The sequence below is a fragment of the Tyto alba genome, unplaced genomic scaffold (genome assembly GCF_018691265.1).
Source record: "Tyto alba isolate M040663 unplaced genomic scaffold, T.alba_DEE_v4.0 Super-Scaffold_11, whole genome shotgun sequence".
Classification (NCBI taxonomy): Eukaryota; Metazoa; Chordata; class Aves; order Strigiformes; family Tytonidae; genus Tyto; species Tyto alba.
In genome coordinates, this window is record NW_024881273.1 from 12,830,173 (window position 1) to 12,857,106 (window position 26,934).

Consider the following 26,934-nt stretch of genomic DNA (forward strand, 5'->3'; position numbering starts at 1 on the left):
TGACAGTGGGGGTGACACGGGATGGGGGTGCTGCGGGGTGACATGGGAGGTGACGCTGTGTGTGTGGGGGGGGCGATGGGGGGGGGTGACACAGGGGTGCTGGGGGGTGATGTGGGAGGTGACGCTGTGTGTGAGGGTTATGGTGGGGGGTGACGTGGGAGGGGACGCTGTGTGTGTGGGGGGGGCGATGGTGGGGGGTGACACAGGTTAGGGGTGCTGGGGGGTGACGTGGGAGGTGACGCTGTGGGGGGGGGTGATAGAGGTGCTGAGGGGAGGGGACGCTGGGAGGTGTCCGAGGGAGAGGTGGCAGCGGGGGTGACTGGGGCCATACCCGGGGGTGTTCGGGACCGGGGGTGTCAGCGTTGGAGCGGGGATGACGGGGGGAGGTGACGGCTTGGGGGGGGGGGGGGGGGGTGGGGGGGGGAGGCGGGGCGGGGCGTGGCGGTGACGCCAGAGGCCGCTGGCCCCGCCCCGGCCCGGCGCGAGGCGGGGTGGTTGCTAGGCGCCGCGCGCGGCCGGGGCGAGGGGGGGCGCGCTACACGTGTCCGGTGGGCGGGGCTGCGCGGGCTTCCGGTGCGGGGAGCGGACGGAGGCGGCGGGTGAGTGTGGCGCTGGTCCTCCCCCTCCCCCCACCTCCCTTCCCGGTACCGGGCGGGTGGAACGGCGGGCCCGGGGGCCGGGCTGTGCTGGCGGAGCGGTCGCGGAGGCGGCGGGCGGGCCGGCCCTGCTCCGTGCGGCGGCGCCCCGGGCCTCGCTCCGCCTCGGGCCCGGCCGCGGCCAGGCCGGGGCCCACCGGCGGCATCAGCCTCCCGCCAGCGCCGCGGAGCCGGGCGGCAGGCGGCGCTCCCCGAGGGGCGCGGGCAGCCCCGGCCTCGCCCCCGGGTCACGGCGGGGCGTGGGGGCTCCGCCGCCTGCGAGGTGGTCCCGCCCGCGCGGGCGTGGCTGTCGCCGGGGCCGGCGGCGGTGTGTCATCCGCCGCCGGGGACTTCCCGAGCCCCGGGGCAGCCGGGCCGGCGCCGGACCCTGCGCCGCGCTGAACGGGCGGCGGGGGCAGGCGGTGCCCGGGCCCCCCGCCAGCCTCGCGGTGCGGTTTGCGATCCCCGGGCGCCCCACGGTCCTGAGACTGTTGAGAACTCCTTGGCGGGGAGCAGGCAGCCATGGTGCAGCTAAAAAAAAAAACTGAATTTGCGTTAAAGACCTGCTTAAATATCTGTAGTGTGGAAATAATGATGCTCGGTCCAGTTGCGTGCCAGAGCCTGCCAGCGTCGCTCCTGCCAGGCAGGCAGGGCTGCGAGCGCTCCCGAGGGAGACTTGGTTGTGCAAGGGATCTTCGTTAATGATGTCCTCGCTGTCTCTGTTCTGGGGTTGCTTTATCAGCTTTAACGACCCCGGGCACAGGCAAAAGTTGGATGTTACTGGAAACTTAAACTGTGCAGGGAGCTGAGTGAGCCTCTCTGCTTCCTTGGCTGTCCTGATTTGAAGGAAGTACCTGCGTGTGCAGCCTTACTCGGTTTAGGAGGCTGTGGAATGTAGTTGCAGGGCATGAAGGCAGGAGATGGCTTCTTTAGATCATCATAAGTGGTCAAAACAAATGGATTTGATTATTTTCTCATTATTATTTTCTCCTTTCTGGCTTGCTCGTGCCTCTCACATCTTTGTTTTCCAGCCCTTTGGAGAGCCCTGTACCCCAGCTTGGGCATTGCCAGTAAATCTGGGCTCCGTGTGTGCACAGCATCTCCCCGGGAACAGCTGGCTCCGGGCAGAATTGCAGTCCTTTTTGAGAGATGCGAACACAAGCAGTGGTAGGCTGTCATTGCCTCGCTTGGTGCCTACGGGCTTTTGGTGATCTGAGGTGATTTATTTATATTCCTGATCAGCTTCAGGATGTTTTTTTTTCCCTTGTTTTGGGCCAGAAGCCTTGATTTCTCTGAATAGGCTACTTTTCAATAAACTTGGACGGGTATTTTAGTGAGGTCTGTCCACACTCTCTCGCCGTTCTGGATTTAATTCCAAAATCAACTGTCTGTTTTCTTTCCATATTTTTAACTAGGTGGAGGCAGGCTTGTGGTTTACATCAGTGCATTTACCTGTGTTGTTGGGTTTTGGGTGGCAGCGTAATATGCTGTGAATAATGCAGTTTATGCATCCAGTCAAACAGGGAAAATATTTTCGTTTTCAGGCTCTGGAGATACAGCCAGAATTTTTCGTTCACATGGCAGCAGCAAACTCAACTCCGCCTGGCTCTTTGGATCTAAACCAGCCTGGATTTGCAAAGGAGATCCTGGGAACTAAACTGGAGGTCAAATACCTCTGCTCTGATTGCAAGAATATATTGAGGAGGCCATTTCAAGCTCAGTGCGGACATCGTTACTGTTCCTATTGTCTGAAGAAAATTATAAGGTAACTTTTGTGCCTTCAGTCTGAAGACAAAATGATTGAAAAAGCATTTTCAAGCAAAAAACGAGAGAAAAAAAATCTCATTGTCAGGACCTTCTCAGCAAGGGAGCTGTGTTTAGTCATTGAGGTTCAGCAGCATCAGGCCTTCTTTAAGGAAATGTGTAATATCTGACATGCTTTTATTGTTCTGGGTGTTGCTTCAAAGTTCCCTTTTCCAGAATCTCCCTGATTGTTTTTGCTGTTCAGGTGGCAATTCAGGTGGATCACCCACCTCTTTAAGTCTTCCTCACGGTTACTGAGGGAACTTGCTCCTAAAAGTCATTGTATGGTGGTTGTGCCAAAATGTAAGAAATTTAGGCACAAGCTGGCTTCCAGAAAAGTTTCCTTGTGTTCTGTCTCACTCTTGCCTTTAAGTGAGAGAAGTTGAATAGAGAGGTTAATCAGGAGAAGAAAAAAGTTAGAAATAGGCATGAAAAATAAATGAGCAAAGACTCAATGTCGTGTTTTAAAAATAAGAAAATGCTTTCATTTAATAAAGTTACCAGAAATCACCTAATTGTTAAATCATAAATTGGTCTTCTTTTGTTGTGTTTGATGATTATTTTTCTGTCTAATAGTGCTGGACCTCAAAAGTGTGCCAGCTGTATTCAGGAAGGAATATACGAAGAAGGAATTTCTATTTTAGAAACAAGCTCAGTAAGTAAAAATGCATTTTAAAAAATAAATAAGTTTACTGATGTCATTAATACCACTTGCAGTTTTTGTTTTAAATACAAGTTCTGAGAATTCCTGATTCTTAGGAAACGTTTTCTTCAGTAGTGAGAGTTATGATTAATGTGGTGGACTCCCCAGCTTCTAAAATCCAGGTCACATTAATATAGCGGTGGCCTACTTAATCACTGTAATAATGTTTGTTTGCCACTAGCACACTTCTGAGGATGTGATGTGGCAACTGGCCTGGAAAGAGCCTTATTAAAGTCTTAAATAATTAAAGGACTAGACTAAAACTGTAACCCCTCAGTAATTTTTGTGGTTTGCTTGTTTTTTCCACTTCAGGCTTTCCCAGACAATGCAGCTCGGCGGGAGGTGGAAAGTCTGCCTGCTGTCTGTATTAACAGTGGCTGCACTTGGAAGGGGACTATTAAAGAATACGAAGTAAGGATCAAAGCAAGGCTTTCAATATCTGCATTTTTCTTTCCTCTGTGTTTGGGGAAGGCTCAGGTGGTTTTGCTGGTTTGCTGACACTGGCAGTTGTCATGGGAGCTTTTGTCTCCCTGGACTTCACTGTAAGCTGGAGAGATTTCTTGGCTGAGCTAGGTTTGTGTGCCCTGCTGAGGCCACAGGCTGAACTGAAACAATTTCAGATTTGCTTGTGATCACAGGCACCACGAATGTCCCTTCTGTGGTGGGAATCACCCACCTGGTGGGAATCTCCAGTTCCTTTCTGCTATAAAAGACAAGTGAACTGTCAAGAAACTGTGCTGTGCCATGAAATTGTTGTGAAGTTCTCTTCATTTTTTGAACCTAAAACCTACTTCAGACCCATAAGCCTGGGGAAAGTGGTCTGGCCACAATCGGGTTTCCACCTAGCTGCCCCCATAGCTACCAGGGCAGTGGGGCTGGGCATTGGTCACTGGCTGGTCACCCAGTGCTCCGAGCTGTTCTGCGCCATGCTGAACAGGATGTTTTTTCCAGCCTTGCTCTTCTCGAGGAGCCCACCAGCTCTTTAATCCAAGCTTTCTTTTTGTGGCCCTGAGCATTTGGTCCTTAGCATGTATATGGCTAACATGCCTTCATGCAAAGCTTGTTCTTGCTGAAGGTGGCAGTGGGCCACATGCTTCCCTTTGCTTTCCAACAAGTCAACTCTGCTGTGGCAATTTCCATCATTAAAATGCATTGGCAGTTAGTAGTGAATGTATATGCACCCGTGAAGCTTTGGTGCTCCTGAAGGACAGTTTTGCCATTCCTCTTGGAATGGAAGAACCACCATGGTGGGGGTCTGAGGTAAGAGGAATAAATTTTATTTCCCTCTAACTGTCATCCTAGGTAAAGATTGTAGCCCTGTGGTTCATAGAGCTTTGGTAGTGACTGAGATGTGTGTCAGAAAAACGTGTAACATCAGTCTGTCTAGGATAATATTTAGATTTTCTTTTCAATGCTGCTGCAAGACGGCAGGAAGAAACAACAGCTGTGGATCATGCCTGAGTCTTCTGACTAGCTTGCTGAGCCTGTTAAGAGAGAGATGCTTCTGCACCTCTGCTTCTTTGTCCTGCCATCTAGAACCTTCGGCTTCCTTGTGCTAAAAGTTCAGTCTGAAAGACAAGGGGATGTAGGGTGCTAAATGGTTCTTCTGCTGTGAAACCCTCATTCATAGACCTGTAAGTGACTCATGATGTGAATGTATGATTGAATAAATGTCAAGGTAAAAGCTTAACACTGATACAGCACTAAGAGTCTGGGAGTTGCAGTTCAGAGTAGCGTGTGTTACTGAGGTTCCAGGTTTAGGCTGTGCTGTTGGTGCCTGCGGATTGTCTGGCCCACTCTTTAATTTCTTTTGGTGACCAGTGACCAGAAGTCCGATGCCCACTGCAGTGCTCAAAGTGAGGATTGTAGTAAGTGAGCTCATCTCTATTAGACTAAACCAAATTATATTTGTCATCAGCTTCCAGTGCTGTTGATTGTGCTGTGACTGATGAGCTCTTCTGAACTTTTTCTCCTGGGTTTTAAAAAAAATCTTAAAAAGTTCCTGTAGAGCTCAGCAAAAATCATCAGCTGCCAAAGGTCCTCCCTGTGCGGTATTCCAAGTGTTTGAACACAGGCTTGAGTCCAGCCAGAAGTTCAAAAGGGCAGCAAGCTGTCCTGGGATAAGTCTGTCTTCTTGCAAGGCTGCAGATGTGTGGTATACTCCAAGATCTAATGCACGACTGATTAAGAGCGTCTGAATGGATAAGGCTGTGCCTCTTTTTTTACTCTCCACCTAATCTTGAAAAAGGTCCTGTTAAGTGTTTTGCTAAAACGGACTATGTTTTGTAGAGGTGCAAGCTCCAGAGTGCTTGGGCTGCAGGTCTGCAGCACTGATCTCAACTGTCACAGTTTTTGTTAGGCTTGGGACAGTCTGGTGCGATGAAAGAGGAGCGGGGGTTTTGATCAGTGCTAGTTGGTTCATCTCAGCTTGCCTTTCCTGCCTACCACGGGAGGTATTCAGTCCAGTGGGGGTAAGGTTATTTTGTGCCCTCTCGGGAAAAGCTCATTCTTTCTTGGGAACTGTGGGAAGAAGGCAAGCTCTGGCTTGTGTTACCTCCTCTCCCAGCTGCCTGCCAAAGAGCTGTGGCATTTAATCAGGCCTGGCTGTCCTTATGTAGTTGGAGCTTAGGAGATGGTATGTGTGGCTGAGGAGCGCTGATGAGATGTGGCATCAAACCATGAGTATCTCTTGGTACTGTGTACTCGTGTTAAACCCTGCCTTCTGGGAATGCTTGTAAGTTTAGTGCCACGGAGCAGTGTTTGCCTCGTGCAGTACGGTTGCATCTGTAGCCAGCAATGTGTGTAACGTCCTGCAGCAGCTCAGTACTCCCACTATGGAAAGTCCCTCGCTGCGCTATTTCTGACAGGACATGGAAAGTCCCTAAGAGTGAATTCATTGTTTGCTAATTTAAAAATCATGTATTTGTACTGAGACTTACTCCGCTGCTATCTCCTTATAAATCAAGAGATACTGTCGCTTCTGGTTTGCTAATCTTATCAGGACATGAACAAGACAAAAAATGTTCTGTGGCTGAAAAGCTCTAGCTCTTCAACTTCAAAAAAATTAAAACTGATTTCAGTTTTGCTTTCTGTTCTTTCTCAAAGGGACATACAAAACTGAAAGAGTGTGATCTGCTTGGACATGACTTGCACTCCTGCTTAAAGCTGTATGCAGCATATGAAATATTTAAGTGCTTAGCATGTGTCTGGGTTTATAAATGCATTTTTCAGACTTTTTAAATATTATAAATATTTAGTGGCATTTGTATAAAGCAGTTTGTGGTAGGACTAGAGGGTATTTCCTTTTAATCAATAACGTTTTTTTCATGTATAGGTTTCCTGATGAATCTGCCTGTATGTACATACAGCAAAGTAGACTGTGGGCAGCAGCCTTTAGATTCAGGTGGAAAGTCTGAGGAGGGTTGCAGAAACTAAAACTAGCCTGTTAGACCAAAAGGAAACACCAAAAAAACATGTTCTGTGATATCCAGGTAGAGGGAGGTTGTGGTTCCTCAGTATTGGAGCATTTTTTTCTTGCCGATGTCTCTCATCCATTTAATCGATATATCTTCAGAGTTCACATACCTTTTATTTATTCTTTTCATACCACCAGCTCCCTTTCTTTGCCCCCAGTCAGGATTGGGATGGGAGGAGGGGGCTGCAGAGAGGTGTTCACATGGTCAGCTGTGGCATTTCCATTTGTTACACAGACAGAGGTTCATCTCAGGAAACACAGAATTATTTGAGACATAAGGAAAGGGAATTGTCTAAGTTTTGGAAGGAGAACTAAGTTTTAAGTTTAATCCTGACAGTAGTATTTAAACTAAGTTGGAAGGGGGCGTTTCTGAGAAAACAGATGAGCTCAACTAATGACAGTCACCTGTCCTCATCTGTGGTGATAACCTATCCTAATCCAACCTCAGTAATTTTCAGTAAGGGGATGTGTTTTCCTTCTAGTCGGTTGTCACAGTGGCTTTGAAGAGTTCACTTTGATTGAAGCCTGGAAGGCTGTGGAAGATGCAAAACTCAGAACTTAATTGATATTACTCCAAAGTTGATGGTGCTGGAGAGTGTGCCCACATCCCCTTCTGGGCTGTGTGGCTTCCTGGATCCAGGAGGACAAAGTAACTGGACAGTCCCTTCTTGTCTGGTGTTCCTACTGGGAGATGTTGAAGAAGCCCTGCTATACCTTGTGTAGAGAAAACTGACCTTCTTCAAAAATGCTGCTGGGTGTCCTTCTGCTTTGTGATGCTTCACTGTTTCATGCCCCCCCCCCCCCCCCCCCCCCCTTTCCAGCTGTATCCCAGCAATATCCTGGTAGTTTTTGGTGATGATTTTCAGTGTAGGCTGAAAACTTCATCTTCAGGCTTTTGCACATTGCGTAGAACAGAGCTGATGGTCTTTGAAGATACTTTAGCCGGCTCCTGTTGCCTCCAAAGTGTAGTTCTGAGCATTTTAGAGTAGTACTGCCTGCATGGGATACAGCATTTTAAGTGCTGTGGCAAGCACACTTGGTGATGCTGTAGCAGGGTGACCAGCCTTCTTCTTAAAATCCAGTACAGCATTTACTGTCTTTTTCTGAAGGTTTTGGGTCCAAGTTACAGTATAGTGTTGAAATGCAGTTTGCAGCTAGCTCTAGCCTGACCAGCAGTTTGCCACAGGACCAGATTGCTTTCTTGTGGGAGGATCTCTGACTTGCACACACAAGTGACCGAAAGGACCTCTTGCTTTGGAAAAAGGGATCTGACACACCTTCACTTTCCAGAGCTGGAGCTGAGGTCCACAAACAAAACCTGGCCTCCCTTACAGTCTCTGAAGTAGAGTTTATGTAGCTGGCTGCCCAGACATGAGGCAGTTTCTCGTCCAAGCCCATGGTGGGAGGTAAGCCACGGGGAATGCCAGAGAGCACACGTGGGAGGGGGTTGGAAAGCCCCGGCTGTAGAGGGTCTGTTCTTAGCTTCTAAAAACAGGTCAGCCTTCTTGTGGTGGCCCATCTAATTAACACTTTTGGCATCTGCTCCTTGGAAAACGAAAGCTGTAAGTCGAAAGCTTTGAAGCTGAGGTGAGTGCTGTGTGTCCCTTCTAAGCTGTGATGAAACCCCTCCATGTGAACACAGCTTTGGGGGTTGTGGGGTGGCACTCTACACTCAGGGAGATGTTCCTGGGGCTCCAGGTGTCTGGCAGGAGCCAAGGCCACGATCATACACATGCTTGGGCACTTCCAACTCTTCAGGCAGCCTAGGGAAATCATGCTTGAAAGCAAGCCACTCACCACAAGGTTGACTTCTCCCGCACGTGAAAGACACCTGTCCCAGTTGTAATATTTGTCTCATCTCCCATTTTCTGGTTCCAGTGGTATTCTCAACGTTGGACTGTAACAGCCCTTCTATTCACAGCCTGCACCTCCTTGCAAAGGAGTCAGCCTTGCTCCTGCCCACCACCTGCAGCTTGCAGAGCTTGGCCGGTATCAACACCACCCTTTCTAATGTGGAGGTCAGGCAGACCACTGTGAATCTTCATCCTGAGGCTGTCCCTTTTGATCTGAGTGATTAAGGTGAAGGTTTTTGTGCTGGTGAAAGTACTGCTAGAAGGGAGGGAGATCTCTCCAGGGGTGCTGGCACAGGCAGTGGTTTCAGTGTGTTTGGAGCACAGCTGTCAGCACTGCAGCATCTCCTGCAGCTAACAGCAGTGGTTGGCTCACTATCGGAGGTGAATGCAGATCATTGCTGTGAACGTGTTGGCACCTGGCATCATTAGTGTGGAGGTATGATTGGAGTACGCTCCCCAGTGGTAGGTTGTTCTCAAGCAGTGACCTCATTAGACATGACCAGCACATACTGGGCATTTTTCATGTGACAGTGACTGTTAATTGTAGCCTAGAAGACCTGTGGAGTTATCTCTGATCAGACATTCCTGATTGATTTGAACCTCCCTTGTGTGTCAACCAGCTGTTTACACGGTGTAGCCCAATGCCATCATTTTTAATTTCCTTGGCAAGGGGATTTAGTCTTTTTGTTTTTCAATGCAGCTAGCTGCATCTGAGGCAAGGGACAGTGGTGCGTGGGCTCCAGCTGGCTGTGGGGTAAGGTTAGGTTCAGACTCAGGCTTATCTAAAATGCTCTGGGGGCCCAGCCCCACTCCATTAGAGACTAGAGGCTCCCTAGGAAAATCATTCCTCTGGGATGATGGAGGGATTTAGAAAGCTCATCCCGGAGTGTGCCAGTGCCTTGTGCTCATGTAGTTCAGAGCAAACAGAGTCTGTTTTAGGAAAGGGTAGCAAGCCCACTGCTGCTTTCAAACGTTACTTGTGCCTTCAGCCCTCTTCAGAACTTGCTCTTGCTTTCAACATCCAACTTCAATGCAGGAAATATTGCCTTGATGTCCCTCTCTACCAATAAATCCCAAATCAAATATCTGTCTAATCAGCCATAAAAGCCAATGAACAAAACCATTAAATGCTGAAAGCAAAAGTTCTAGTACTGGTTCTGAAGAGAGGCATGAATGAGGCCCCTGGGTGCCCCTGACATCTCTTCTGCCAATTTTTGTCCTCAACTCAGATGGATGCCATGGTGTTGGACAGCAGAGTAAAGGTGGTGCTGGTTTCCTGTGACATCGCTGTCATACGCACGTCCACTAAAGCCACAAGCAGTTACTGATGGTAACTTAATCTTTGTTTTTGACACTTTCTTTGAGGTTTAATTATTTATGATTCTAAGTGGACTTGCTTGGATTTCTGTCACCAGTGTCTCCCAGCAAAGGGAGCAGTTTGTGTCTGGCACCAGCTGGTGCGATGATATCGGAAGGCTTCTGTTCCCGGTTGACGCTGTGAATTACAGACTGGGTTCCTGCTCTCCAGGTCTGTGTTGCTGGGCTTCTCACAGCAGTACAAGGACCATGTGCGTGTTCACAGCCCACCTGTGTGGGGAAAGCTTCGAGCAGGCCTGGCTTAAAACAAGCCTTAGGACTTCCCTGTTGGGGAAGAGACATAGGATGGAAGGGCAGTGTTAACTTCAGAGGAGCAAGACATCCCAAACTACCTGTGTTTTGCGGCACAATCCCCTCCTGGAGGCTCTGGAGCCCCTGGGAACCTGGCAGAGGTGCACAAAGCAACTCGTCCTTCTTGGCACAAGGGATTCAGGTTCCCTCAAAACTTAGGGAGGCATATCTTTGACGCTGGAGATTCATTTTCTCTACAGTCCTGTGGGCCCACCCTTTTTCTTGTAGCCGGGACAAGGAACCAAAGAAGCCATGTGCTGGACATGGCAATGCCAGGGCGAAACCCCTGACAGTGCTCTGGTGTGCCCCGTGCCACTTCAGCTGGCTTTCCTCTGCCATTTGGTTAATTTTCCTTCCTTTTTTCATTGCTCCCTTCCTGCTGCCAAGCCTTTCAGCTTTGTTGATGCTTATGGTTGCTGTGGCTGTGCTTGGAAGGGACCAATGGCTTTCAAAGATCAACTTGCAGAATGTCTGCAGGAGAGCTGCGGTGTGCAGCCAGCACCAAGCCCGTTGTGCTGCACCTTGTCTCTCTGCCAGCCCTGCCCTTTGCAGTCACCTTCCTGCAGGGTCTGGCAGAGGCATCTCACAGCAGCTGTTTTAAAGGTTGCTTTTCTCAGCTGCCTGCTTTGCTGCTTGGCTGAAAGAGGGGGTGCTGTGTCACACTGGTGGATTTCCCAAAGTGGTTGCAAGACCTCCATAAAAACAGACTTGAATTGATATGGTTGTGAGCAGGGCAGCTGGAAAACAGGTGCAACTCCTGCTCTGCCACCATGGTATGGGGATAATAATTTTCAGCAGTAGCCTCTTCCATAACTCAAGTCAGGTTTAGCAAAGCCTCGAGAGGCAAAACAGCAGTCAGATTAAACTGCAGTTTCCCATTTTGTTTTACTTACGCAGGTGCAGCAGAGCAGCTTGTCCTGGTGTTCCTTAGGAAACAATCATTGCCTCCTTCAGAGATCAGCTGCTGTTATTAAATCCCCCTTTTTCCCCTGTGTGTGCATGCACTTTTGTGCATGGCTGCATTGAAATGTGCTGCCTTTGCTGTTGCAGAGCTGCTGTAAAGGGAACGGCCCGTTCCTGCTGGCTGGTTGCCAGGGGTGCTGGGAGTGTCCTGAGAGAAACTTCCACTGCAAATATTGCAAATCGCTTTTCTACTTTCCTGATTCTGAGGTAGGAGAGTTATGGTGTGTGCACAGGCAGCTCCATTTGCCAGCAGACCTGCAGGCAAGGGGAGGAGGGCTCAACCCCTCCATTGCAGCCTGCTGGCACTGTGCCGGAGAGCAGCATGAGTAGGTGCTGGAGGACTGAGTGGCCGCAGAGGTCACCCACGAGTGCCAGCGCCCCAAGTGAGTACTCATAGGCTGCCCCGGTCCTTCCAAAGGTGGTGGTGGTGGTATCTGATTTTCTAGTTCCCCAGGCTGGCTCCCAGAGAATTGTCTGTTCTGATGGTGGCATGTGATGTACAGGCTGCTGTGGGGTTGTCTCGCAGTTTATTTTTAGGGAGTGAAATGGATGTGAGATCAATCGGCAGTTTTGATTTTAATTGAGTGGGAAGAGCAAGGTGTTGCTGTGTAGGCTGTTAACTCTACCCAGTTTGATTTTCCTACTCCTGCTGTTGGCTGTTGCAGGCTGGTGTGTGCCTCAGTTTACAGCTAGTGGGTGAGAAGTCAATGCTGATGTAACCGAAGAGTAGCCCTGAAGGTCTGAGCCAGTCCATTGTCTTCCAGCTCTGCTTTAATTCTTCAGTTGCTATCCCCTCTCTCTAAACCCCATCTGACTTGATTTCCACTCTGCTCTCACCTAGACCCCTTCACAGTGATGGCTTTTCAAAGCTGCCTAAAATGTTTACAGCGAATGCCTGAATGTCAGAGATGCTCGTCCGTGCTGCAGAAGCACACAGATGTGCGTTTGGGAAACATATAGACAGGAGGATTGCCCCATTCCTGGGGGAGTGGAGTGTGGCAGATCAGGCTTAAGTGCCAATCCCTGCTCTTTGGCTCCTGGGTGGGGTGGATTTCTTCCAGCAGTGATACCATCCGTCTCTGTTTAGACACCCGCATAGAGGAGGAAGGAACAGGGGATTCCAGAAGAGTCAAAAACTGTTTATACAAAAATGTTTGTCTAGAGGTTTGGATCTGTGCTAGTTAAAGTTAATGCTTCTGGGTGTCTTAATTTATATTATATTGACCAGTTGCACGTTCAGTTTAGCTGTGTGGGGCTGGTTTCCTTTCTCGTGCTGCAAGCTGAGCACACTTCACAGGGCTGCCTGCATCTTGGGTGTTACATCTCAGTGTAGAGTGGAGTGGGGATGGAAGACAAATGCTGGGAGGTGGGGAGTGCAGAGGTGGGGGTAGTCTCATGCCTAGCACGTGGACACAGGAGAACCTAAGTTTTAAACACTCCCTTTTTAAATAGTTGTCTCTACATCGAAGTTTCCTTTCTTCAGCCAGACTGTCTGTTGTTCTGCCAGCATTTTGTGGGTCATGAGGAAGATGCTATCTGGTGTTTCTAGAACATGAGAGCAGTAGGTGGGTAGAAGAAAGGGTTCGGCCCCTCTGAGTGTGTGGGATGAAGGAAGGCTGTCTGCCTCCTCCACCTCCTCTGCAGGCAGTGGTGTCTGTGAAGGCAGCACTGCCCAGCTGAACCAGGCAGGATGGCCAGTTGCTTTTCCAGGGACATGGCAGTGGGGCTTTTAGTCTGATTACTCATTTAAAGTATAAAAAGGAGAGAGTAACTAAGAAGCCAAAGCTGAGCCACTAATGGGTTTCACTTTCCAGTTTCTGATGTGGTAACAGTATTTTAGTTTGTGCATGTTTCACCCCCCAAGACAGTTACTTGTGTTAATAAAGAGTAAATGTGACCAAGTTTTCAAAGCATCTGGTTTCATATGACTTGCTTTATAAATGCTTCTGGTTTTGGGGGGTTTTTTCCTGTTACTAGCATGGTTGGATACTTCAGTGCACTTATCTTTTAATCTGGATTCTGAGCTGCATATTCATGGCATTTACAGCGCCTTGTTTCAACTGGTTGGTATGTAAAGAGAAGGTTTAAGCAGTGTGGAAATGGCACAGAAAGCAGAGGCATGTTCTGGTGTTCCCAATTTAGCTGGTGTCACTGGCCCTAGTATCTGCTGAGGACAGAGTATTACATTGCCCTTATCATTTGTTCAGCTCCTCTGGCTGCCAAACTGTGTGTGCTCTTGCTGCAGGGGTGGGTGTTTGTGTGCAGGGGCTATTAGATGAAACCGTTTTAAAGTATTTTTTTCTGGTTGAAAAATGGTTTTCTGATTCGAATGTGAAGATACTATCAGACAGCTCAGCCCAGCGTGTGATGAGTAGGCTATGGGTTCATATTTCAGCTGACTGATAACCATTACAGTGGAAAAATTATACAAATGATCTTGATGAGATAGTGGCTTCACTCAACCTGCCTGAACGTGTATTTTTCTGTCAGAGCCATGAATGGATCTTCCTGTTGATTATCTTGTTCATCAAAGCAATAATTTTATTTTTAAAAAAAATATTATAGCAGCTTTTAAATTTGCATAGGCTTCCAAAATTCTGGTGTCCTGGAGATCACATGTATGAGTGAGCAAGCAGAATTATCAGTGTCACCAAGATTTGAGTATAGTGTGGTGGAATACAACACTCTTCTGTAATAAAGTATAAAACTACCCCTGTTGAATTGTGCTCATCATATAACCTCATTGGAGGTTTTATATAGAGGACCAAATATTTTCCTATCTATTGTTTTACAGGCTCATGACGAGGTTTGCCCTGAATTTCCACTGACTTGTGAAGGCTGTGGGAAGAAGATTCCAAGGGAGAAGGTATCTGTCTGACTGTTGGTGAGCCGTGTGCTCGGGTGGTATTTGGTGTCCTGCTGGGCTTACACCATCAGGCTCGGAGCAGGGAGGAAGACAGAGACCCTTAGAAAGTGGAGTGGGGAAAACGATGAAATGTCAGCTGTTAGTGCAGATGTGATCTTCCCATAAGGCTCAAAATACTGGTCAGGTGTGAGTGAATGTGACTCATTGGCATTGTAGTTGTGCATTAGTGCTGCCGATGCCACTGTCCTTTGACAGTCTGCGTGCCGTGTTTGGGTGCAGAGCCTCCATGGGGAGAGCAGGCTCATGGGCTTACAGGGTACTTCTGTCCTGTGTAAAGCAACTGTATCAATCACTGCTGCAGTTACGGAAAGGAAGCTCATCCCCAGCTAAATGGATTCTTTCTAATTAATCATGTAATGGAATCCGTGTCTTCATGCTGCTGGCTCCTGGGGCAAGGCTCAAAAATCTGGAAATTGAAGTTTTGGGAAACATCTTCAAAAAGCATCTGAAACCTTCCTGCCCACTACAGGCAAATATTTTTAGTAGTATTTTTGCAAAAGGCCCTTGTAGCAGGGCAGGGGGGACAGAAGCATCAAAAAGATGAGCAAAGAGTTCTTCTAAATGGGCAGCGTAATGAAGGACTTTGTGCTGGGGTCTTGGGATACAGATTGGTTTGCTTCCAAGCTGGAGCCCAGCAGAGACTGGCTTGTAGGATTCCCATAGCTGATCTATCCGTTGTTTAAATATCAACTCCCTCTTTTATCTCTCTCCAAACTTCTGTTGATTAGCTGCAGCTGTTGCAACTGAGTAACCTGACTCATTAAGCAAGCCAGATGGATCTAGAAGGTTTTTAAAAAGTGGTTTTAAAAGTTTTAATCAACATCTGTTGTAGCAGATGTAGGTGTTAAATGTGGAACACGGTGGTTGTTCAGAACAGACCACTGATATCTGATGATGAGAGGTATATCAAAAACAAGATGTGCCAGTGCTTGTTTAGTATTAATCATGCACTGTGTGGGAACTCAAATAAATCATCTTGGCAGCTGGGAGTTAGTGGCACTTCTCTGTAGAAATAGCCAGTTGGCCTCTGCTCTTCACGGCACCTGCCCGGTAAGAGGTGGCTGAGGTGCAGTGTCATTCAGCGCCCTGGTGGGATGATGCTGCATCCAGCAGAGAATCTTCCTCTGCACAGGTGGACCGACCTGCAGTAATTGCCACAAATACTCAGGCAGGACCACTGGGAAGCCCTTTTGTCCTCAGATTTATAATGCTTATCTGGAAGTCAAAATACCAAGCTGTGGTACGTCCCAACCAGTGTTACATGAAGTGCACAAAATTAAATGGCTCTTTCATAGAGTTGTTCCTAAGCTCCCCTTTCTTCTTCCCTTGGTGAAGATTGTTGCTTAGCATCCATGTACCTGTGCTGGTTGCTTTTTCTTTCTTGCATATGCAGGTGAGAAGTGAGACTTAGCTGTCAAAAGAGAGAGAAATAAAACTCCCTTCCAAGTGTTAGTGCTATATTTATATTACAGTCAAAGTCATACCTAATGGTAGGCAGTGTCCAGGCTTAGCCGTGCACTTTGGCAGCTAGTGATTAGTGATGGCTTGGATGTTCTTGAGATCATCTTCAGTTTCCTAGCTGTCAGCAAGATGGGAAGGGAGCTACTGGGGACACATAAGATCTAACATTGCCTGTCTTCCTTTCTAGTTTCGGGACCATGTGAAGACTTGTGGCAGATCTAAAGTGCCTTGCAGGTTTGAGGTTGTCGGATGTACTGAGGTGGTAAGGGCGTGCCTGTTGATGTTTATCTTGGGACTCGTTTTCAGTTCCAGTGTGAGAGTTAACCTGTAAACTGTTGTCGCCCAAATTGTTACAGATGTTTGCATTCAGATATTTAAACAAAGTGGGGTTTCAAGCTCTCTGCAAAAGGAGCTTAACATCATCTGCTGTCCAGAGTCTGGGTATCCAGAGAATTAACTTAATGTAGAAGGAAACCTCTTCCTTCTTGAGTAACACCCCGAGTGCTTTGAGACCCTGGTGGTTATGCTGCTTTCAGCTGTAAACACTGAACTGGGGCCAGGCCATTTTTCTCCGTGTGACTTATTTTTTCCAGCACCTACTGCTGATGTTCATATAAATTCTTCCTCCGGGTGATTACATGAGGCTTTGTGCTTTGATGCTGTTAAGTATATCTGACAGAGCCCTTTTGGGAAGTAGTAGAGGAAGACAGAGTAGAACAATGTGTACAGCTGGGGAAAGCATCCATCATTGTATGTGATTTGCAGCATTTCAAAAACAAAACAAAAATACGCACCCTCAAAACAGGTTTTTTAACTCTCTGTCTTTGTTTTTTCCCCTTCATAACTTAAAGCTAACGCTGTGACCTCAAGAGGAGGAATTTGTTCTGTGGATGGTGACAGCATAGATTGAGCTTGCTGAATGGGGGATGTATTTCTCTTCATGTAGGTGGAAAATGAAAAGCTACTAGAACACGAAAGCACGTGCTTGGCGGAGCATCTCTACATGCTGCTGAGCTTTGTGCTCAGCCTCAAGACTGGGTCTGGAGACCTAAAGCCCCTTCCTGCTTTTTCCTCATCACAAAACAACTCCCCACTACTGGCAGCAAGCTCTCTGTGCTCAGAGTCAGAGCTCTCCAGGTCCTTGGAGCTCTTGGGAAGATGTGAGGCCCTTGAGAGGAAAACGGTGACCTTTGAGAACATTGTCTGTGTGCTCAATCGGGAGGTGGAAAGAGTGTCTCTAACAGCTGAAGCCTACAGTCGGCAGCATCGACTAGACCAGGAAAAAATTGAAACACTGAGTAACAAGGTGTGTAACCACTGGCTTGGGCTTTCCACCAGTCTGAGCAGAGACTTTTCTCAGTTTCCTTTCCATGTTATTAGCTAGCAAAGCTTTTCCACCTAGCCCTGAAACTCCACAAATCTGAAGGCAGAACTAAAATATTATTTGTGCCTGTGCCCAACTCTCAAAAGCTTCCTGGAAAAGATGAGAATTAAGCTGACATGCATAAAGTATTCAGATCTCTGTTAGTAATCAAGCTATGCAGACACCGAGATGTTGTTACTAGGTGAAGTTTTCCAACAAGAGACAGAGCACCCAGCATTTCACGTGGATCTCTCTGAATTCACGGGGCTGTGTACCTTCCAGACCTTTCAGAAGGAATGTAATCATTGATGCTGCGCTACAGCATTGTGCCAAGCATGGTCTGGAGGTGTGAAGAAGCTGCCCCCACCAATATGCTCCAGAACAGTCCCTGCTGAGCGCTGTCAGTGTGTCTTGGCAACTGGGAGTCGTGCAGTTCGCAATGTACCTGTGCTCTCTTGGCAAGGGAGCTGCCAACACTGGCGTGACCCTATCTTAGCTAGCAGTGATTAACCCTCTGGAGACCTTGTTGGCTGAGTGTAGGTTCTTCTCTTTTTCAATCTAGTTTTGTCACAGTGCTGACTTGTTTTTTTTCCCCTCTCCATCCTCACTTCTTGTGCTACTAACGTAATGGAGCTGCTCGCTGGGAGGATTTTTCCATTCGCTGTGGGAAAGTTTCCAGCTCAAGCACTGAGTTGTTCCTATGTATCTTCTCCAGAATGGCAGGGTTCAAAAAGAAGCTTCAGTGAATTAGCTTACGATGCTGAATTCCTCCCTCCCGTGACCCCTGTTAGTTCTGCAGAATGTCTCTCACTAAGGAGTCGTCCTGAAGGGGATGCTGGTGTCTGCTGGCTTTCTTGGGTCTCACAGCAGTACGTGTTTCTAACCAGGCTGCACCGTGTATCCCACTGAGCAGGTCCGGCAGCTGGAAAGGAGCATTGGGCTCAAAGATCTGGCCATGGCTGAGATGGAAGAAAAGATCCGCAACATGGAAGCTTCCACCTACGATGGTGTTTTCATCTGGAAGATAACAGAATTTGCCAGGAAGCGTCAGGAGGCGATAACAGGACGCTCTCCTGCGATCTTCTCTCCAGGTTATTGCCCACAAAATTGCAAAAGCCTTTTGCGTCTCAGCTGGGTGTGGGATTTGTAGCGGTGTCTTTAGCAGGGGAGATGCTGGCCATTCAGATGTATTTCTCTCCCTCTTTCCCTGTGGAGCCTGAACCACTTTTTTTTAGCATTGGGCTAAATGAAACTGCTGCTGAAAGAGGTGCTTTTTTGATTACAGAAGACCTTTATAATTCCTCATAATGGAGAATGCAACCCTCTTAGTTCCGGAATAGCCCTGCATAACCCTTTAGATAAAATTGAAATACTCATAGACCACAAAACCGGCAATAAAATGGTGAAAGAAAGGAGGAAATATGTATTAGAGCCCCAGAAATGTATCTTAGTGCCTAAAGCATGATAGTGCAAGAGACAATATCTAAATAAAGCCCAAACCATACCTAGGGAAGTGCTCGAATATCTGTTGGAGGAAGAGGGTCTCCCTGCAGAACTGCCCCAGCCCAGCACTGTTCTTCCTGCTCTTAAAGAAAATCTCAGACAGTGTGCAGTAGGTTATGATCTGGCTTGTTTGCTTATGAAAGCACGTCCCAGGCTTGCAGCTTTAAGATGAAACCATCTCTTCACACAATTTCATTGCTTGGTGGGGAGCTCACCTTGCAGCAAAATGGTTGAAGAGAGGAGTTTGTGTTTGTCAGAGCAGGAATTGCTTAGATCTAAGTGTGCTGGGGAGCTTTTTCATAATGCCCAGAACTGCATGAAAACCTTGAGCACGTACTCTACTCCTGCTTCCCGGTGCTGTGAGAAAGCAGCATGTGTCTGGGCTACAAGATAAAAGCAATTGAATTTTTAAAACTACCTTAAAATCTGTTTTCTGGATGAAGACTGTTCAGAGTCCTTTTTCTCTTGAAAAACTGAAATAAAAAAAGTTTCCTCTTCTTGAGGGGAGAACTAAACTGCTACTGAAACTGTGCGCATGCAATTAGCATTTCCTATTAGAAGTCAGCAGCAGCTGTGGAAAACCCCTGCTCTTTGTCCCCTTCAGGAAGGACAGCACTTCCTTTTCCCAAAGCCAACAAATCTACTTCAAATATATTTTGTTTGACTTAGAGAGAGGACCTTAAATCTTGCATCCTGCCCATCTCCTGCACTGTGCTCAAGAGGTACTTGACCTGAACATCTCCAGAGGCTGCAGTTTGGAGGGAGATGCTGGACGGAGCTGACTCGTGTTCTCTGGCCACGAGCATCCCTGCTCACTGCCCCAGCTCGGGGGCTCCTCGGGGGTCTTCATGGGCTGATGCCACCTGGGGTCCTTACAGGGGGTGGCATTTGTTTTTGTAGGTTGGGGAATCAAGTCAGCTGGTGGAGGAATATAATCATCAGAGTCAGCCTGTGGGAGGGAAAGGGGTGAAGCCTCTCCAAATGCAAGAGGCTTTGTATGCCGGGATGTTTGTTCAGCCGTGCTCTGAATGCCCAGTTCCTCCCAGAACTGCAGCTCGTGATTGCTGGTGCCTCCTCCTCCATGTGCGTGGTGGCTGGTCTCCATCCCCTGGCTGGCAGTAGTGGCAATGCAGCAAAGGCAGGGCTCAGGGCTTTTATAAACTGTTTAATCAAAGGAAAAACTATTTTGCAGGCCACCAGGCTGTGTTTTGTGTTGGTTGGTTTCTGCAATCTGCTCCTGAAAATCTTGTATGTGGCTGAAACGATTGTAAAGTGAGGGCTGCCTCTGCCTAATGCTGGGACTGCTTCTGAAAAAGGCAGGACTTTTTTTTTAATCTTGCAAGGGCAAAGTACAAGGCCTTGTTTACTACAGAGTTCAATTGTGTCATTTAGACAACAGATCCTCATTCCTGGTGCTGCTTTAGCTGAGAAAATTAGACTGGGAAACAAATAATTGTTATGCAGGTGGTTTTTTTTTTAATCTTAGAAAGCAAAGCAAATCAATCAGTGCTGTTCAGTCTGAGAAGGAGACAGCTGGGAGCTTAGAGGTCTAGGTTATGAATGGGATGAAAAAGGGAAATTAGTATAATTGTTTTGTATTTAAATGTGAAGATGAGGAAATACCAAATGAAATCAGCATTAAAGAGAAGGAAGTAGAGTTAACACTCACACACATTGTGAGGACACAATGATTGCCACAGGATTTTGCAAAGGGCAAAATCGTAAGTGTTCAAAAAGGCAAGTCTTCACAAGAAATTTTCATCATGTATGTGAACCAGGACTGACCAAAGCAAAGCTCCTGCTGGAAAGTCACCCGCTGCTGCCCATCAGATGCTGGGGGGCATCTTGCTGGGCTTGTTTTGCTTCTGATGTGCTTTGCCTTTGCTTGGGCTGGTGGGAAGCAGGATGCCTGGTTCACTACTTAGAGCTGACAGCGTGGTGCACAAGGTGTTTAGCACGCTGGCTGCCTGGTGCCTTTTCCTGGGTACTCCCACTGCTTTGATCAGCCATCCTTCTTTCAGTTCCCCACCTGGTTTTACGTTCACAGGGTGACGGGAGTGCTGGGAAGCCCCAGATGGGCAGTGGGGCTCTGCTGCTTGGACTAGCAGAGGGTGGCAACTACCCTGAAAGCCTTTGGGTGAAGCAAGTGGAAAGGAAGGACTAGAGAAAACAAGTTGGGGAGTGCCAGGAGGGAAGCGGTGGCAAAGCCCTGCTCTCTTGCTCCTCACCCTGTGGTAGCGCACGCTATCTCTGCTATTTAAGAGTTTGCTTGTTCATAAAAGTGCACTGAGCACTGCAGTAAAATGCCAGCTCTGATCTCCTGCCCCATGTCCTGAGGCTGTTGAGCCTCGCCGGACCTGAGGCGTGTAGCTCTGCGCTGCTGAGCAGGTGGTTTGCAGCAGGTCCCCTTCCGAGATGCATTTCTGTGGCCCTGCACGGGTGTGGTGTCACAACATGGGAATTCCCAGAATTGCTGGGGAAGGAGAGAGCCTGAGATCTCAGACCCATATCCAGCTGTGCAGAGCAGCTGGGGTCCTAACAGGTGACCAAATCTCAGTTGCTTGAGCCTCTGCCCCCATCAGAGGCAGCCAGCTTACAAAGAGGCTCGAGTGAGTACTGAGGATGGTCTAGCCCCGGACAGGGTTTTTTGGGGTGGTTTTGCTCCTGCTCGTCAGCATTGTTGCTATGAACTGAGCTCCTTTAGCAGTCACGTGCAGCACAGCGGGCAGGTCGGGAGGGGATCCAGTGGGAAGCACCCAGCTTCGGGCTCTGCCCGGGGTGCTGGTGCCTGCGGTGGTGGGTGGGCAGAGCCCGAGGGGCTGGCTGGCACCCCGCTCTGTGCTGCAGTGCTCTGCATCTCAGCCGGACCAGGGCCTGTGGCTGCCTGACTGGGGGCTGTCCCCAGGCCAGTCTAAGATGGCATCTGACTGTTGTTTGTACCTCGTGGCTTTCCAGACCACCTCTGTGGTGCAGGGTGTTTTAAGACCCAGACCTGGCTTCTTCCAGGATCCAAACTTTAGAGTCCTCAGAGTTCAAAGGAACCTGCTGGTGCCAGGCTTTGCTGGGTTTGACGCTCACTGTATCTGTTTTGCGACTCTTTGATAGCTTTCTACACGAGCAAGTATGGCTACAAGATGTGTCTGCGTGTTTACCTGAACGGGGATGGCACCGGGCGTGGGACCCATCTGTCCTTGTTCTTTGTGGTGATGAAAGGACCCAACGATGCACTTCTGCGATGGCCCTTCAACCAGAAGGTAGGTTTGGGACAAAGCCCGCTGTGCCCAGCAACGTGCCTCTAGCTTTGCATCCACTTGAGCTTCTAGATGCTGTTGGTCTGGCCTACTTAGCAAGCAGAATAAGGAAGGAGTTTGATATATCAGCCACCTGGGGATTCCCCAGTCGTGCTGAGAGCACCGAGCGTGCTACAGGGCAGGAGCATGAAACAGCAGAGACTCTGGCAGGAGAGCAGCAGCGTGTTTGGAAAGCGAGTGAAGCCTCTGCATGAATTCAGGGTGAGGGAAGGTTGTTGTGGTTTCGGTACTTGGGGCGCAGCTGATGCTCACTCAGCGTCAGAACCTCAGACTGCTGTTCCTAGACATTGCAGGTTTGTGAAACACTTCAAAGCCGAGCGGGTGAAGTACAGATGCAGAGAGAGGAGCCGCCTTCTTTCGCAGGGGGACGGCAACTCTGCGACTTAGTGAATCACCTGCGTGGGGCATTGTTGTAGGGAGTGAGTCTGACAGCCCTGTGCTGCCACACAGAAGTTTCCAGTGACAGGGCAAGATGTGGGAAGGTTTCTGCAGAGTGTCACTGAGATGACATTCTCCACTGACCCCACTTCCAGGCATTTCTCAGATTTGCAGGCTCATGACGAGGCTGTGGTTGCATTGGTATTTGCACGTTTCACAGGCTTCAGGTGAGCAGGTCACTGGGCTGGGCACCTCTGTGCTTTTTATTCATCTGCTCTCATATATTTTCATGTTTCCCCGCAGGTAACCCTGATGCTCCTAGATCAGAACAACCGGGAGCACATCATTGATGCCTTCCGACCCGATGTGACATCCTCCTCCTTCCAGCGACCCATCACAGAAATGAACATCGCCAGCGGCTGCCCGCTGTTCTGCCCCGTCTCTGTGATGGAAGCCAAGAACTCCTACGTGCGTGATGACGCCATCTTTATTAAAGCCATCGTTGATCTCACGGGCCTTTAACCCTCCTCACCTCCAGGAGCAGTGAACGCAGAGCCAGCCCCAAGTGGGGCGTCCCCCTCTTGTGCTGCACTTCAGGCAGGTCTCGGAGCAAGGAGGGGGCAAAAAGCAGAAGGGGAATAGCCCTTCCCACAAAGGGACCTTCACTCTGAGTGGAAACAAGGTGTCTGATGGGAACCCTCTTCCCTGGTGTCAGAGAGACCTTCCCTGAGAAGAGGTTTGGGTGGACATTCACAGTCTGCAGGGTACAAGATCTCCTGCAGGGACTTGGGTGTCTGAACTGCTGCTGTCTGGGCTCCCAGTGGAAACCAGTGCAGCTCTTGCTCTACCAGTTTAGTGCAGATCCACAGTGCTCTGTAGTAAAAAAAGGATTTGGCTTGCTCAAGCACCACCTTGAGTGGATGTTCGGCTCAGCCACCTAGGATTTTCTTCAGAGATCTCTGTGTTCCTGGAAGTTTTGTGTGCTGCAGGGGTGTCATTGCTCTGTGCTGCTGGCTGGTCTGTGCCTCAGTGGACAGGAAGGGTGTGTGGCAGGCTTGGTGCAAACTGTTTTGCCGCTGTTTTGATGCCATCAGTGACTTCAGAGAGGGTTGCTGAGCTGAGCTGTGTGTCACAAGGGGGAGTGGTACCCCGAGTCTGGCTCTCGCGGTGTGTTTGAGTGGTTTGTGCTCTGAGCAGTGTGCTGGGAGCGTGGGATGGGGCAGGAAGTGCCTGCTGCCTGGGAGGGAGCATGGGGCAGCAGCGCCAGGGATGCCCATAGTGAAAGAGAAGTGAATCTCCCCTCGACCCTGCCCGTCCTGTCCTGGGAGAGGAGGGTAACACAGGGCTCGGTGCAGGACAGCAGCTCTCCAAATGCCAAGAGCCCCAGGTGGGTTTTCAGCCAGACCCTGCCATTCTCTGCCTGCCTGTGCCTGAGCAGTGGTGGGGGCAGGATGGTGGCAGTGCTGGCAGCTGTCTTTACTCCCCCACGAATGCTCCTGAGCTGGCTTCCAGCCCTATCACGGCACAGGCCCACCGGCCTTCCCAGGGCCCTCGCCAGTGGCCGAGCGCGTGCGGCTGCGGCTCCGCGGCTGTCCTCACCTGCACGGCCACTGTCCATCTGCACGGGCGCTCAGGGACGTGGCACACCTCTGCATCTGCCCGCACACTGGGTGGCTGCTGGCCAGCCCCTGCCCTCCCCCAGGGCCTGCTTTGCCCACCAGCGGTGGCTTTCCCCAGTCCTGCGTCCCTGCCAGTCCCTGGTCATTGCACACTGGAGTGCTCTCTCTGCTTGGCCCCTCACTGAGCCTGCAGCCACCTGACTAGGACCCGGGGTGGCTGGAGAAGTCCTTGAGTGAAGCTTGCTGTCCCCTATTTGTGCATGGGCTCCTGGCACCACTCCTTTCTGGGTAGCAAGCATTCAGCACCTGTGAGAAGGTCTTTATTCATGGAGAAGAAACTGCTGCCACATCCCTGCAGTGTGGCTGGCTGGTCTCTCTGGAGTTGTTTTGTTGTGGCTCTGAGTAACTCTGGACAGGCAGTTAGCCAGGCTGGACTCTGGAGGCTTTGCTGCCTTCTCTGCCTGTGCTCCCCTCACCCGTGTCAGCATCCAGATGTGCCCCAGCAGAGGTTTTGCTGGTCACAGGAGCTGGCTGCTGAGCCCACCTTGCAATAATGGTCCAGGACCCTGTCCAGCGCCCATGCTGTGCCTCAGGCCAGGAAGGGGGGACAGTGAGGCTGGAGACCGGTCACCCTCTTCTTGCTTGTGGCTGCCATTGATCACCCTCAGTGGGGAGTGGCAGATGCTGGTGGCAGGGCCAGGGGATGTGAGGCCGTGGTGAAGGAAGCCCCTCTCTGCCAGCAGCTCCCTGCCTGGTGCCCAGCCCTGGCCCGAGGGATGCAGAGCCCACCTTGCCTGGGGACTGCTTCCACCAGTGCTCCGGCACAGCCACCGCAGCGGGGCCAGGGACGGTGTCAGGGGAGGGGAGCTGTGACCCACTGGGGGCCTGGGGAGCCCTGCGAGTCCCTGACTGCCTGCACCTGGGGTGGTTTGGGGTGTCCCCACTGCTGCCTGGGGAGCTTGGGGGGTGCCTGGTGCCCTTCTCCAGGCTGGTGGGGAGCTGAGCTTAGACCTTGACCCAGGCTGAACCTCCTGCACCCAAGGGTGCTGTCCTGGTGGGGGGGCTCTCCCTGCCTGTGGATGGGTGCTGGGAGGACCTCTGATCCCCACTGTGAAGTCTCCCTGTGGATTTTTCCACCCCTGTTGCATGCAGAGGCTGTGGCCAGGGGCAGGCTCTGCTCTTTCAGCATGAGGAGGGGGAGAGGAGCCTGTGCTGGGGTCAGCAGTGTGGGCTGGGAAACCTGCTGGTGTGGCTGCGGCAGCTGTGGGGCAGGCAGGGCCCGGCTCCTTCCCCCCCTGAGGGCAGTGGGTGTGTGCAGCCCCTCGCAGAGCAGAGTGGGGCTGGGCCCCTGCCTGCGCCCTACCTCCCTGCCTCAGCCCCCTCGGGTTTCAGCTCTCCCCGGAGGTGGCAGGACCCTTCCAGTGTGCAAGCCCCAGCCTGGCCCGAGGGATGGATCAAGCGCTGTGTTGCCACTCTCACCCTGTTGCCTTAGGAGATTAAAAAAAAAAAAAAAATAAAAAAGTAAAGCTCAGGAGCCCTGCTCCCACCTGCAACAGCTCTCCACTGCCAGGCCCAGGGGAGGCTCCCAGCCCCACAGAGGCTGGGAAAGGCCTGGAGAGAGGGAAGAGAATCAGCTCTGCTTGTTTAGTGCTTGGGAATTAAGTGTTTTATCGGGGGCGGGCAGCAGGGAAGCTTGGTCTGAGTTGATAGGAAAGTCTTTGCTCTTGAGGTGCTGGACACCCACACTGTGCCAGAGGGTGCCTGGGGAAATGCCAGCTCAGCTGAGGGGGTGTCTGGGCTGTTTTGGGGCGGGGGGGGTGCTGGTCCTCCTGCCCCAGCAGGTGCCTGGAAGGTAGGTGGGGGAGTCGGTGCTGCGAGCAAAGATCAGGCTGCAGAGGGGCTGGGCTGTGCTGCTGCTGGTGTGGGGCACACAGGTGTCTGGCAGGGGCGATGAGCCCCTGCAACACCGTCTTCTCATTGCTGTGGTGTTTCCCTTCCCTTGCCCTGTGGCCGGAGAGGCAGATCTGGTGCTGACAATGCTGCCTGGGCCTTCTCCGTTTTTAAACAGCTCTGGAGCTTGTGGAGGTAACTGTAGTGCCTGTCCCTTGCAGAGGCCTGCGTGCTGCAGGCAGGGGTACAGCACCTTCCTGGGCACAGCTCTGCCAGCTGGGCTGGCACGTGAACAGACACTGGTCACAAGCCACCACTGGATTTTTGTGTTTTTTTTTTTTTCTTGTTTTTCCCCTTTTGACCACAGCAATCAGAGAACATCCATCTCAGCCTGGCCTTGTGAAGTAAGTTTTTTTTCCCTTCAGGTTGTAGTAGGGTCAGAACCACTAATAAAAGCCCTTTGAAGACCATTGTTGTACAATGTATGGGATGCTGGGGCTCCACCACTGCATGGGCTGGAAGAGGAGCAGGGGCAGGATCACCTCCGAGGTGGGGGTTAGTTCTGTGCTGGAAGCTTTCCCCGGCTGCTGTCTGCCTGCAGGAGCACAGCAGCCTGGGGAGTGCCTGCTGCCTGGGAGGCAGCAGGAGTGGACAGGGAAGGAGCTCCTGGGGGGGTGTCCTGGCCCCAGCCTGCCTGGGGGAACATCACAGGTACAGGGGGCCACAGAAAGCTGGTGTACTGGTGCTGGGTGGGCTTTACTGGCAGCAGTAGAGGGGAGCTGCATAACAATGGAAAGGCAAATCTAACATGTTACGTTCCTGGGTGCTGCCTAAGAAAGCAGAAGCTGAGCTCCTTTAGAGAGCCTGAGTTTTCTTAGCTGTTGTTCAGAGCCAAGGGCCTGTGCTGGGCCTAATGTCCCTGCAGGAGACCTTGTCCTGCCCCCCCAGAGCACCAGCACAGCTGTCTCTAGATATGTGTCTGTGGAAAATACAAATACAAGGGGTACCCAAGGGGGCCTGTCCCCTCCAGGGAGCAGCCAGACCCATTCCATACAGGTGCAGCTGCTGCACAGTGCACCAAGGAAGATGGCAAAAGGCTGTAAGAGGAGAGTGGTGGTGGAACACACGATGCTGCTGCAGCACAGGAGTGGCCACAGCGCTTCGTTCCTGCTGACCTGGTCAGTGTCTGTTAGTACATGGAATAACTAGAAATCAAGGGGGGACACGGAAAAACCAGGACGTTCCAGCTCTGGGCCTGTCCTGGAGCCTGCAGTGCTCAGCCCTGGCAGAGGAGCGCCTTCCTGAGGCTGCCATGAACTGCTGCTCCCCTTCCCCAGGGCCGTGCTGTCCTCTTCCCTGAGGGCAAAGAAGATTCAGACAATT

The 26,934-nt window shown here is 50.4% G+C and overlaps 1 protein-coding gene across 2 annotated transcripts; it reads left to right on the forward strand.

Moving 5' to 3' along the window:
• The first annotated feature begins 534 nt into the window (after nucleotides 1-534).
• TRAF2 (TNF receptor associated factor 2) lies at nucleotides 535-26,021 on the forward strand. 2 transcript variants are annotated; one of them, XM_042786467.1, is made up of 10 exons: nucleotides 535-599; nucleotides 2,180-2,400; nucleotides 3,015-3,093; nucleotides 3,454-3,552; nucleotides 13,895-13,966; nucleotides 15,675-15,749; nucleotides 16,434-16,793; nucleotides 17,764-17,941; nucleotides 21,459-21,607; nucleotides 22,346-26,021. In XM_042786467.1, exons 2-10 carry the CDS (start codon nucleotides 2,213-2,215, stop codon nucleotides 22,562-22,564), a joined length of 1,419 nt encoding a protein of 472 aa, XP_042642401.1. In that variant the 5' UTR covers nucleotides 535-599; nucleotides 2,180-2,212; the 3' UTR covers nucleotides 22,565-26,021. The 2 variants fall into 2 exon arrangements, with proteins under 2 accessions (XP_042642401.1, XP_032851039.2); XM_032995148.2 differs by lacking the exon at nucleotides 535-599 and adding an exon at nucleotides 941-1,802.
• The last annotated feature ends 913 nt before the right edge of the window (nucleotides 26,022-26,934 follow it).